Source organism: Rissa tridactyla, chromosome 5 (genome assembly GCF_028500815.1).
Source record: "Rissa tridactyla isolate bRisTri1 chromosome 5, bRisTri1.patW.cur.20221130, whole genome shotgun sequence".
In the NCBI taxonomy this organism is placed as follows: Eukaryota; Metazoa; Chordata; class Aves; order Charadriiformes; family Laridae; genus Rissa; species Rissa tridactyla.
The window spans coordinates 10,055,121-10,068,512 of record NC_071470.1 but is presented as its reverse complement, the minus strand read 5'-3'; the positions used below and the strand labels follow the sequence as shown (position 1 = coordinate 10,068,512).

General features: G+C 34.9%; 1 protein-coding gene across 3 annotated transcripts in view; it reads right to left on the bottom strand.

Annotated features, from left to right (window-relative positions):
* SGCZ (sarcoglycan zeta) overlaps nucleotides 1-13,392 on the bottom strand; it is a 486,118-nt gene that overhangs the window by 214,629 nt on the left and 258,097 nt on the right. For all 3 annotated transcript variants that reach the window (XM_054203217.1, XM_054203218.1, XM_054203219.1), the window contains one exon: nucleotides 10,876-11,070. In XM_054203217.1, the coding sequence (XP_054059192.1) occupies nucleotides 10,876-11,070 (195 nt within the window). The remainder of the gene's footprint in view (nucleotides 1-10,875; nucleotides 11,071-13,392) is intronic.

The following is a 13,392-nucleotide window of genomic DNA, read 5'->3' as shown; positions in this document are numbered from 1 at the left end:
TGTGAAAAGTAAACACAGTAACTAGAAATTTTTGCTTGGGAAATAATTTCTTGGTATTGCTCTGCTGTGTAGGCAGTTTTCAATGGATCAGAGCAAAGATAGATCTATAATTAAAAAGAATTCTGTGCACCATAAGCCAGCAGATTTCATTATTAGAAATGTTAAAATATGTATCTGAATTAATTTTTTATATTTTTTTGGTAAGATGCAATAGACTCCAAACTCTCAAGACCTTCCAGGAGGCCCTGCACAATTTGTTTTACTTTACTAAATGGCACAGTAAGAATATTTGCACTGAGTCTCTGAGGGTTGATGCCCAGCTGAATACATTATCGGCATGATGGACACTGCTGTGACAGAAAGGGTATGCACCGTGTTGAATGCAATAACGAATCATTAGACAGGCACTGTTGGACCAGCTGTTTTATAAGCAGCCAAATTTATATTACAACCAAGAGCTTTAGGATGGCGTAATAACGTTGACTTCTATTTTGTGGTGGTTCCGCTATTTCTCTGTTGCCTCTTGCAATATCATTTATATTCTGCTTTTATCGGATTTCTTCATTTTTATTCCTGGATTGTATCTAGCACTATAGTAAAATACAGCTTTCAGACATAAAGAAGATATCCCATCAGTGTTGCATCTTTTAGACAGAGGTCTTAAATGTTTTTTCTCCTCATCCTCTGCAGGCCACACAATTTTTGATTAAAAAAAGTTCTTGCTGCTGTATTATTTCTGCTTAAAAACATTTGATTTCATCATTCAATCCTGCCTGGGATTCCAACCACATATCTAATATCCTGACTTATAAGAAAGAGGAAGAAATGCTCTGCCACTTAAGATGCATATCCTTACATATTCTATCTTCCTATTTCTTTTTTATTATAATTTCTAGATGTACTAGGTCTAATTTAGGCTAGACTGACATGAGTACATTCTGCTCCTGTACACAGACTTGTATTGATTTCAAGAGGGAAGATTTATACAAATAAAAGCAAGATTCCAAGCACAGACTGTAATTTTTTATTGTACTCTATACCCACATAAATCGTCCCAACAACAGAAGAGAAAGAAGAAACCATGACACATTTCATTATTCATACAGATTGTTGGTGCCTTTAAGTAACCAAAGTTTGTTCAAGTGGTTTGTTATCTTTCTAATTACTGCTAAATAACATTACAAAACATTATTGCTTGGCCTGAACAACAAAATTAATTTGGTCTGCTTTAGTTGTCCTATTTGAGACAAACATCCTGATGCATTAGCCTTCTTTTCACTTAATGAATTTCTGTTGATAATTTTATTGAATCCAAATATACAAAATTCAGTTTTTTCTCATTTTTATTCCCCCCCCATTAAAAATGATTGCACATCAACAAATCTCTTCAAACCTTTGCTATTCACGCTAAGCAACTGGACTAATCTAAGTATAGGAAATGGCGTATTGGATAAACCTTCAAGAATTCAAAGTTATCTTTGTATGATATTCTTTTGAAAATCTCTCTTTCCGCAAACACTAATGTCGTGCTAGAATACACACGCAAAGGGAACGCAGCTAAAAGCCAACAATGGAAATTAAGTTAATTCAATTTCCAGGAAAGCAAATATTTGAAAAAAAATATTCTGAGATACTTGTTCCAGCCTATTTGCAGAGTGAATGATTAAGACTAAGCTGTCTAGTAAACATTGCTCACTCAGCTAAAACACATTATTATTATTTAATAGAAGGTAAACGTTCACAAACTGAAAATAAATATATATATTCATTGTCATCTAACCTATCACACAAACTGAGGTTGCCGTTTCCCTCTTCTATACCTTCTGTAGCCATATTCGGCACTCTTTTGGGCTGTTTAAACTCTTACAAGAGGTTACACGTGTCATAGTTTAAAGCATACCAGACCCACTGCAGTGAATGGCAGAAGACAGAGCCACCCACACTGTTTGTGAAGCACGGGGCGAGTGGCCTGCAGCGCGCTGGACTGCTGACATGGGATAAAGGTACAAGTTATGAATCTGTGCCCCTTAAGCTTATTCTAAATCGGCTCTCACCCTTCACAACACAAATTCAAGTGCTGGATACCACAGTACAATTTTCCAAAGCCATAAATGCAAGCTCAGGTTGAAATTGCTTAAACTACTGTATAACTAGATTTTTTTTTTCCTCTACAGTGAATGAAATCACATTTTTACAAGGTTAAGTAGGGTGCAAATTATTTATTCCCTTTTTCTGTAGCGAACTTTACTAGTATTCTGCCATTAAACATGCATGACCAAACAAATATAATAACGAGAATTTTAATCCATTTTTTTCTTCATCAGAGATAATCTGTAACAATAAACATCAAAGTGTACAGACAGACATCTCAGGAAGAAAACAAAATATTTAAAACCTGCATTCAGCCACCCAGAATCAGTAACACAACCTGCAATTAGTATTTGTTAAGAAGAGCTATTTAATAGCAGTGTTTCAAACAACACCTTCCTACATTTAAACAGGAAGATGCCTTCGCATGAGATGCCTAGGGCTATAAAACAGCTAACCAAATGTGTCTAACAGCGGCTTGACTGATTGGGCAAGCTCTTGCCAGGCAGATATGTAACAAATAGGAGATTGCACATTTTATTTCAGATTAGTTGCCTTTCCACTGTGACACAACAGACTTTGACTTTTCCCTTTCGCTGGAGAAAAAAAAAATAAAATAAAGGTGATAACAGAGATTTACAGAAATTAATTAGGATTGTGCACATTACTTACTATAGAGTCAAGCAAACCTACACCAGACTTGCACTGAAAGATTAAGAACGTTTTTTTTCCGTAGGAGTTAGAAAAAGAGGTATACAATACAGGAGGTACATATACAAAGTGAGATAAAAAGTGATTTAGAAGGATAGAACTTAAATACTTAAAAAGAGTTCTCTTCATAGTACTTAGGACAACAACTATGTGACACACTCAAAAGAGAGTAAGAAAAAACAGTTCCCTCCTACCCACTGCACTCCCAATGGAAGAGGACACAAGTTTACAAAATACCCTCCAGCTCCATAAAGTGTGCTTTTACACAAATGTTAACAAATGGGATACAAAAATACAAATAAAACTAACTCATAGTTAAGATTCTTTTGCTGGCATGCTTGAATCACGCATGGAGCTGACAGATTCATTCAAGAAGCTTAAGTTTCTGTTTCCCGGTGTGTGTGTGTGCGCGCGCATGTGTCTGTGTGTGTCTGCGTGTGTGTGTGTCTGTGTGCGCCCCTGCACACGTGTATGGTTTTCTAACTAATACCCATTTTAGGTGGCTGAAAATTTTCTAAACATTTTTTTCAAAGGAATTCTCAATCTGAGCAGAAAATATTCTTGAGGAACGCACAGCTATTTCATAGGAATTTTCAATAAAATTTGTTATAAGGATGATACCTAATGTTTGATACTAAAAGATAGAGGTCACGTATCCATTAAAAAGGAACATCAGAAATCAGAAGGACTAATAGCCTATGAGTAGGACACTTACCTGGGACATGATCTATATTGGAGACTGCATGAATTTGAACCTTGGTCTCCGATATCTTGACTAAGTCTCTTAATCATTAATAATTAATGACATTGCCTGCTCTGGACTGGATCTTTCTCACTACAAAAAACAAACAAAAAGGAAACAAAAGCTTTCTTGCATTCATCCCAAAATGGGACATCAGGTTCTTGAAAACTAAAATATTGAGGGATGTACAGAAATATTTTTCTATCTAGTTAAGAGATACCAAGTTTTGAAAATGAGATCATTTGCAGTTTAAAGTAAATTACAGACAATAAATGATTGCCATTGAAATAAATGAAATGTGCAGATGTGACAGAACATATTTATTAAATATTGAGCAACTGCTACTATTAAATCATAATAATATTTATTCAAAACCTAATAACAAACTGCTGCCTTTGTAAAATGAAAGAAGTTGTCTGTCTGCCAAAAAAAATCAAATTGGTTTTGAGTAGAGATAAGTACAGCCATTACAAAACTTCAGAAATTCGAAATGCCAATCTACTACGAGTTGGACATTTCTCAACAAAAAAAATAGCTAAAGAACGGAAAAGAGCTATTCCTTAGTTCTACTTGAAATTGCATTAATTGACGTGGGCAAATACTATCTTGATCACATAGATCAGCAGAACCAACTGAACTGATAACAGAACAAATACTGTTTTGAATATCAAATAAAGGGATCTGGATGGTCAAAGAATCTTAGAAACCTGACAGCTCATATCACTGTCATGCTTGTTGAGAAACGATAATGAGTATTACACTACAGTTTTGCAAAGAAATTATTTTCTTACTCTACAGTATGCCAAGACAGTTTGCTGTAAGTCTAGATAAAAGCATTGAACACAGCTGCTTTAGTTCTGTACCACTATAACCTTAAGTATCAAATTATACCTTCAACGGACAAATTGTACTTTTAAAGAAATGCTATAATTATTTTTCCATATTGGATATTAAGATCAGGAGCGTGTTTGTGCATATTCCAACAACATAGAAAGTTAAACCCATTCTTGCACAGCAACAAAACCCCAAGAAAATATACTTGTGTTTACTGGCGTCTATAAGTAATGTTAATAAAATACTGTAATTCAGACTCAGATTTTTGCAGATCTGAAAGATTCTAACTCTAAAAGCCAAACGCTTAAAGGAATATAGGGACAATCTATAAAGATGCAAAAAGCGAGGAGTTAACGGTTACGTATATCTGCGTTAATATATATGCTGGCCGATAAAAAGAAATCATGCTTGGCTGGCGCATGTATCTTCTGCCAGACACTCAACCACCTTGCAAACTACCTGCTGTCCGAACAACATGAAGTTGAAGCTCGGCAGCCAGCAACCGCAGTATGTTCAGTAGTGCGCATGAAATGTGAATTCCAGCCAGGAAATTCAAACTGCTGTTTATGCCCTCCTTGTGTCTGAAGCTAAACTAAAGTTCACGTTCCTTTGAGAAATAATTGTCACAACCAAGATGATAAAGTTGTCTCATTCCTGATCTTAAAAGTAATTCCCATGGCAAGGGGAGTTTAACATGCATCAATACAGAAAACATCATGCCATCAGCAGTAAAACCTGACTTCAACGCTGCAAATAACTACAGCAAAAGAAAAAATCCTCAATTGGGCAACTGTATTGTTAGAGGGGTAACAAAATAAGTCTTTCCATGCATTGACTCCTAATGGGAAAGCAGAATACGGAGACACATAGAACCAGATGTACAACCAAAACCAGTAAAAGAATTTGGTGCTAATAATTCCTAGGATATGTGGCTGAGTCACAGGCCAGCCCAAAAGAGATCCCGAGAACTAAAGGGGTTCACACTGGCATTCTTCCTACCATTACAAGTTTTTCAGCTTCATTAAACTCCAAAATTCAATGTAATGTAATAAGCAACAGAATAATGTAATATCAAGTAAATGCCAATATCAGTGTCAATCGTGTACTTGTTAGAAGATGTACAAATGCAGTGATATTAAACGACTCCCCCACCAAGAGGGGGACTTCGGTTTCTATGCTGATTGCCCCATGGCCACTTCACAATTTCACTTCACAGCAGTAAGAGGAATATTTTCAATTTCTTTTTTAAAACTGTAATTTGAAATAACCTGCAGAAAACTTCCAGTTGCATATTTCTACATTGGTGGGTTTTTAGTGACAAAAATGTAAGATAAATCTCTTCTACAAAGTAATCAGATTGACGGACTGTGAATATACTCAATTCATATAAATTACACAAAGAATAATTATACAAAATTATAGTTCCAATGAGGTTAGAAAAACTTAAAAACTATACAAGATAAAAAAAAAATATACCAGCGAATAATATACAAGTGATTAAATATTTGAAGAAACGTAAGCTAACTACCTGTGCTATGGACCATAAAATACATGACAAGAAGAACGCAGGCACAGTAAAAAATATTTCTTTCCTTGCTATCCCTTAAAATGCATATATATTACATAAGTGAAATGACCAGAATGTTATAAATACACAACATATCCATACTTTACTCTGTCATTATATCACCAAGTTATGACTTGAGTGTCCCCTCAACACCTAGTATACCAATCGCATAGACAGAAAAAAAGTAACTAAGAGCTTTGAGCTTCATTAGACAACACCTCTAACCTAGACTAAAGGAGAGGTAATCACATCCTGAGGGAAAGTGAAAGACGGACTTTTCCATGCGGTAGCCTGTGGACCATGGCAAGGTTAGGGCAAGGAAAGGAAATTATAAATGTTCCATATAACTCAAGTCTCCTAAGCCTATTATTTTGATATCGACAAAAGCTACAGATTTTAGTTCCTGGCTTTAGTTTTCCAAGATGTTTTGCATGTGCCCTTTGAAGATCAGGCCTAGGAGACATGAGGAAAGTTGAGTTAATCTTGAAGGCAGCAGTTGTTTTCTTTTCAGGAAAGCATTTAATACAATAGATGAAATATGAAGTTCAAGCATGTGATTCAGAGATTACAATGGTTCTGTTAGTGGGCAATATATCGGTAAAGGCTGTCAAATTATTTCAACATTACTACTCAGCACAGAGTAGATCCACTTGCTGCACGCAAAACAACGACGAGTTTTATCCCAATGACGAGTTCAGACCAGAGACTATTTCAGGGCTAAGTTATTTGCAGAGCATTTTGTTCAAGGTCAGATCTTCCTCTAATATAGCCTACTCCTGAATGACTACTTTCCATGCAAACCCAGGAGAGTACGGTGTGTTACAGCTACACGCATCTACCCGTGGAAATGTTTAAGGACTTCTTTGTCCAAAAGTTCTTACATGCCTTCACATGTATCCTTCTGAACTCAAGATGGAACAGTGAGTTAACAGATCACAGCTAGATGTTAAAGGACAGTAACACTAAGCTACCAGTGGGGGGAATATCTTTCAAAAAATGACTACGACAAAAAAAATTATGATCTCGAGTCCTTGGTCTAATATTCCTTTTGCTACACAGATACCAATTACCTTCAGTTTTGCTCCTCTAACTGATAGATATTATAACAGGGAAGTTATTTATAACTTGTATTTACCTTTCAAGTTTTTTTTCTTACATAATACACTGGAAGAAGAGATGATTTACCCAAAAGTTTCTCTAAGTTTCCCAGATAAATAACTTAATCTGACAAAAGGAGACTTGCAGAACTCGCCTGTCCTATGTTTTTACACAATTCCACATAAACCATGTTTCCTTTTTAACTACTTCTTTGATGAGCTATTCAACATCCATGCCTTAAGGCTAATTCACTTCAGTTGCCTGCCTTACTATGAGATGAATGGGAGATCCAATTTTCCTCTCTCTGCACAAAAAGGGCTTGGGATTACTAGCTCGGGTTCAGAATGCAACTTCTATATATGCAAGGTCGGTATATTCAGAAAACTTTTCCAACTGAAGAATACATAAACGGAACTCAAAGGCTTTTATTGCGCTGATTGGTCAGCGGTTGCAGCTGTACAGTTAAAAATAGAAAGTGAAGAGCTAATACAAATTAACATTGCTGAAATTGTCAACCAGCAATGACAAACCCATGCCCTGACTCTTCATGACCCCCTGAAGTGGTGCAATTACTATTGTTTTTATAAGATCAACATTGGCTTAGGCTAAAACAGCAAATAATTTAAAACAATGTCAAAATGTCAAAGCAGTTCAATTTCAAAAATTATTTTATCATGGCCAGATTCCCCTTTTGTGCAAAAACTCTTTAAACTAGTTTAACGAAAGTATTTTCTGTACTTCCGATTTCCTGTCACTGTCCAGATATACAATTTCTTAGTTTATATCTATTTAGATATAAACTAAACATTCCATATGCATATATACATGCACATGGAATAAATAGGTGTATATGTCAAAGCCATTGCGTTCTTGAAATACATGAAGCTTAGCTTCATATCCTAATTATTTCACTCTCAGATGTCTGTCGCTAAGAATGCGACTCCTTCAGACTTGAAATGCAAATTTCCCACTGGTGCTTAAAGGTTCATGTATAGACACAAGTGTGAAGATTTTACTGAACTTTTTATATGACAGTCTTCCAGCAAACCATTTTTGAACCCATCGAGAGACTCTACTGTGAATACTACCTAGTCCAAATAGAAGCCTACCATGCCATGAATCTGCAGAAGAAAACTGTTATTCTTCAGTGTATCTTTAAACAAAACGGATTAGAACATGAACCAAAGTACCAGTGCTTATAAAACCAGAAGCAAACACTGACAGACTTTTTTTAATTCCTTCAGCTTTAAGTTATATGATATGCCTACAGCTATTACATGTAGCTTTGTAATGCTAAATAACCTACTGTCTTGTCATTTAGCTACTATATTTTTTTAACAGTCTCTTTGTAAAACAAATGTGTGCACTTTAACATATAAAATTTCAGGTCGTAAACCACAGTTTTATGCCTATGGATTCTGTTTGCTGCAAGGGTTTAACCACGGATCATTCATAAATTTACAGAAGAGTTGGAAAACAAAACCAAATCAGTCCTGAAGCAGTATATTTCATTAAACAAAAGCATCAGATATTTTGCCATTTAAAGAATAAAAGTTAATAAATTTATGTCAACAGGGACATGCTACATATAAATTTGAGCAAGAACGATCTGGTGATGATATGATCATTAAACAAAATGCTTCCATTATACTTTTAAAGTACAAAATCCTTTGGAAACAGTAATTTTTCCATATTGTTCAAGGCAAAGTGTTAAGTAGGAATTTTCATTCCTGAGGTAGTTAAGGGGTATATGATATTCCAAAATGAATAGTGTTCCCCAAGCATATGCAATATTTTGGGAGGAGTTTCATATGAAAGAGGAGTGACATGTTCCACCTTTGTTTTCCAAATCACTTACTGGTATATATCACTATGGTAAATATGAATACACAAAATTAATTTTAATTCTGCAACAGGGGGGTTAAAGATTAACTCACACTAGTCGGTGGCATACCATTTGTCTGTATTTACAACAAATTCAGGATTATTAAAGATGCACATAAGCTTTGTGATTTCTGAACTGTAATAATGAAATAACAGGTTTGTAAATGAAGCGCATAACACTTCAAACACTATTTTTGTGAAATTTTTAAGGCAGCGTTTGCATAATTATTTCAGATACCTACATGTCTCAAGCTACTGCAGCAAGGTCTTGAATTCACGGTCTTGAATTCAATTTCAAGGTCTGGAAGTAGTAAACAGAACCACTGAAACAATCCAGTTGTTTCCTGCAGTAGATTCTTGCACTGATTTACTGCGTCACCATAAACGTTTAACTATCTACCAAAGCTTCGGCATACAGGAAAGAAAAATATTTCAAAATGTCTTTTTTGATTTTGTTTTAAAAAGATTGCATGTTCAAACTCTAAGAGTTTTAAACTGGATAGTGCTACAGTAGTTTATAGCGTGGAAGGTCAAACATTGCCCAGGTATGGAAGCAGTAGCTTCACATATTTTATTGGAATGCAATCTTCTGCACAGAAAAAAAATCATGCTTGTGAAGAAATGTTGTTAACCTATTTGAATGATTAACTGTCCTCTGGAATAACAGCAGACCATTTTACTGAAGTCAACAGGTATGCCTAAATATGCTTCTAAAACAAATAGCAATGCAGATGTCCTGTTTTGCAAGCAAGAAAAAAAAAAAACAAAACCACAGAAACATACAAAAAAAACCCACCAAAAAACCCAAAACAAAAAAACTCCTCAAACTTCTAACAAACTCTTCAGTACATGAATATTAAAGTCATACTGTTGTCAAAACGTGAATCCAACATATTCATCCACTAGTGGCAACTCAGAGTAGCAACGTATTTGCACAACACGTCCCACCAGGCAACAATCTCAGAGAACCCTATACATTACAAAGCATTAGCAGCTACAGTACAATTTAAGATGTATGTTTAGTGCTAGTTTTTCAGTTCCAATAAACTAATGGAGAATAGAAATGTTCTATGACCCCAGGTTCTATGACAATTAGGTATTACTAGCTACATCAAAATCTGGTTTATGAGGGTCAAAATCCAGAGAGAGACTACACTGATCCTAGCAGAAGCACTACTATTTTGAATTGTGGAGCATTCTATCCTTTCATTTGATGTAAAAAACAAGACTACTCCACTGCCAACTAGTGAGCGCTCCTACCACCTTTATCCAAACAAAGCTTTGGGAACAGCTGGGCAGATGACACACCTTCAACTAAACGCAGAATTTCTTTCAGGTGTACATCTGAAATACAGAAGTGGTAACACTCTGCTGCTATTAAAGATTCCAGATGGAGGCCGAGTCATAAAAGCCCATGGCTTTATACCCACCTACCCACTCCGACCAACATCAAACAGCTACTCTAAGTTTAGGTGAAAGAGAGTTCAAAAGGTCAGTAAACTCAAAAAAAAAAAAATACTAAGAACAACATAAACTAAAAAAGCCACCCTAAGTTGACCCAACCAACCCAGTTTCCTCCTAAGAGAGATACCTACAGAGAAGGCATAGGAAACTCTTACTGATTACTCAGTGGTGACAAGGAACCAGGAAATTCTTGGGGTAGTCACCATGATGCTTCTCATTGGGCAAACAAACAAAAAACATATCTAAGATCCAGATATATTTTCAGCAGATATGAGTAACCAAAAATCTCTGAATAGATAGGACACAGGTCACCTCACTGCAGAATATACACAAAAAGTATAAATATCTGAAGTAACACTCAAAGAAGGAGATACGATTTTTAATCCAAAATTATAAGATTTGTATATAACACGATAAAGGAAAGAGAACTAAAACTACAAGTTATTACTTCAAGAAACAGGGTACATAAGGTCACTGTGATACTTACCACTGTGAAATTCATAACCTTCAAAATCCATATTGTCATTGCTAAGTTAACAATCATGGTAACCAACAGCAGAAGGACAAAGAAGTATAAGCACCTCTTTCGCCATCCATAAATCCCTACTGGGTAGAACTGAGGATGTTCGGTCCTTGGAAGGCTGTTCTGTTGTGTTGCTAATATATACTGCTCTCGTGTCATCTGGAAAAGAAAGATGTAAGTATAAGTAAGCACGAGAGGTCTCTTTTTAACAGATCTCATTACACAAAGATTATCTGAGCATATATAGAAAAACAGTTTCTATGGACACAGAAGGAACGCATTCATTCAGGAAAAACCACATCAATGTTATTTTTACTGGGCATTTAGTAAGAATTTGGTCGTTTTCATGTATTTAAAGTAAACCTTTGGTTTGCTATTCCAAATTGGATTTGCATTTCAAATTTATCAGCAAGAAACTGTAAAAAAAAAATAATGTAATCCATGTATGTATCTTACATTCTATTTCTGAAGACTGTTTTATTGCCCTTTAAGAGGGTATTCAGGAAAATTTGTTTTTGGAGAAAAAAGTCTTGTAACCTTTTTCGTACTGGTTTTGGCGACAAGTTACTATGAAGAAAATTACCTTTATCTCAGCTAAAACCAGTACACTCTTCCACACAGAGAGAAGAAACATCTATTTTTCTAGAAATGCATCAGTCAAAAATGAAGTTATTACTCTTTTATTATACTGAGTAAATTAAATTATAATTTATGTCATTAAATATACACCCATATTTTACACAAAAGCATGACATTGTAACAAAAATAAACACGAAAGCCCTTCAAAGTTTCAATTTTGCCCTTTATGAGATATGGATACTACCATCATCTGTTGTTTTCCTGAACCAGTTTCAGTTTTTCTAGCATACAAACAAGCAGTAACTGTTTGCAAACCACTTAAAGAAGTTATCATTAATTCTTCCTTACAGCAGAAAGTGTTCATAGCATTTAAGAAGAAACCATTTAACATTTTTTACATCCGTAACTTTCTTTTACGGATATTTATATTCATATTCAGCCGTCAAACTGCCTTTAGACTGGAAGGCATTAACTTTTCTCCATGACTTAAAAATGAAATTAAAGCAATTTCATTCTTTTTATGTAAAAGTTCTTCCTAAAACACACCCGTTAAAAAGATTGGTTTAATAGGCTTTGTGCTCAGGAGGACCAAAACCCAAAACAAAGAAATACCCTAAGCAAACAAATAAAACAAATAAAACCCCAACAAACTTATAAACCACGTAGAATGATCAGGTTTATACTTAAAAGCTGCCTTTCTTTTCACTGAAATAAAGTAAAAAATGCACAAAAATGGCAATTTGATTCAATTAGAAATAAGAAACAGATTAAAACCATTAGAAGGATCAAACAAATGTTGATTTCATGAGATTTTTAAAAAAGAAAGCTCAAAAATGTTTACATAAACATCTGTATTGCTAGATATTTATCCAAATCAAAACTCCTGAGGTTTAACCATGCACTTGTTAGTGAACAAGGTATTCATGGAATAAATTAACTCACTGTGAATGATTACAGCCACAAGTCATACAATACACACCCATATTACAACACACATATAGCCGAAATAAGCCAAAACATAAATAATAAATTTTTAAAGCATGTTTTAAATAATCTAGTAAATAGGCATTTTGTCATTTTATTCTTTCCAATCAGAATTGCTTCTCTTTGCCCATAATTTCGATTAAACGTAACGTTTAGCATGTTATTTTATGTAGTGAATCTTTACAAACAGAACTTCCCTCAACAACATTTCTCACTCCTCCCCGAGCAAAGTGTCACCAGGCTTAAGCCCTTAAGATCTCAAGACCATCTGTTGCATCCTGCAGAATTCATCCCAGCTGTGCCTGAATTCTTTATGAATTCAGAAACTCAACGCACAAAAGGGTTATTCATCTTCCTCCTTATAACGAGTTTCTACACATTTATTTGGAACTGCTGTGAGATCTCTTCCAGAACACTAGAAGGACAAGTAAGTTACTAAAATATTTTTTTTTTTAAAGTGACTTGCGTGAGCCTTGCTAAACCATAAAATATGACAGAATATCTTTCAAAAAAACTGGTCCCACCTGAAATGATCTGGTTTTGCCCATAATTCTGATTGATACAGTGCACATGTACTTTATATACATATAAAAATCCACACGCGCAGGTATTTATGAATGAATACATGCAGATCATAGAAATATATACACACAAACTTTTGGTGACTGAAGTACTATTTCATCCTATTCAACTTTCAAAATGCATTATAAAAATATACATTCCAAACTAGGCAACCGACAGGTCTTATTGATGAGGAATTATTATTAAATGGACATTTAAAAAAAACTGACTGTGGTATAAGCTTAATGTGATTCCATTACTCAGGTCTTACAAAAATGAAATGACTGGTGACAGCGAGTCAAGATGAGACAAGAACTATGCTTTGAAAGTTTATCTAGGTTTCTGGCAGTAGGACGT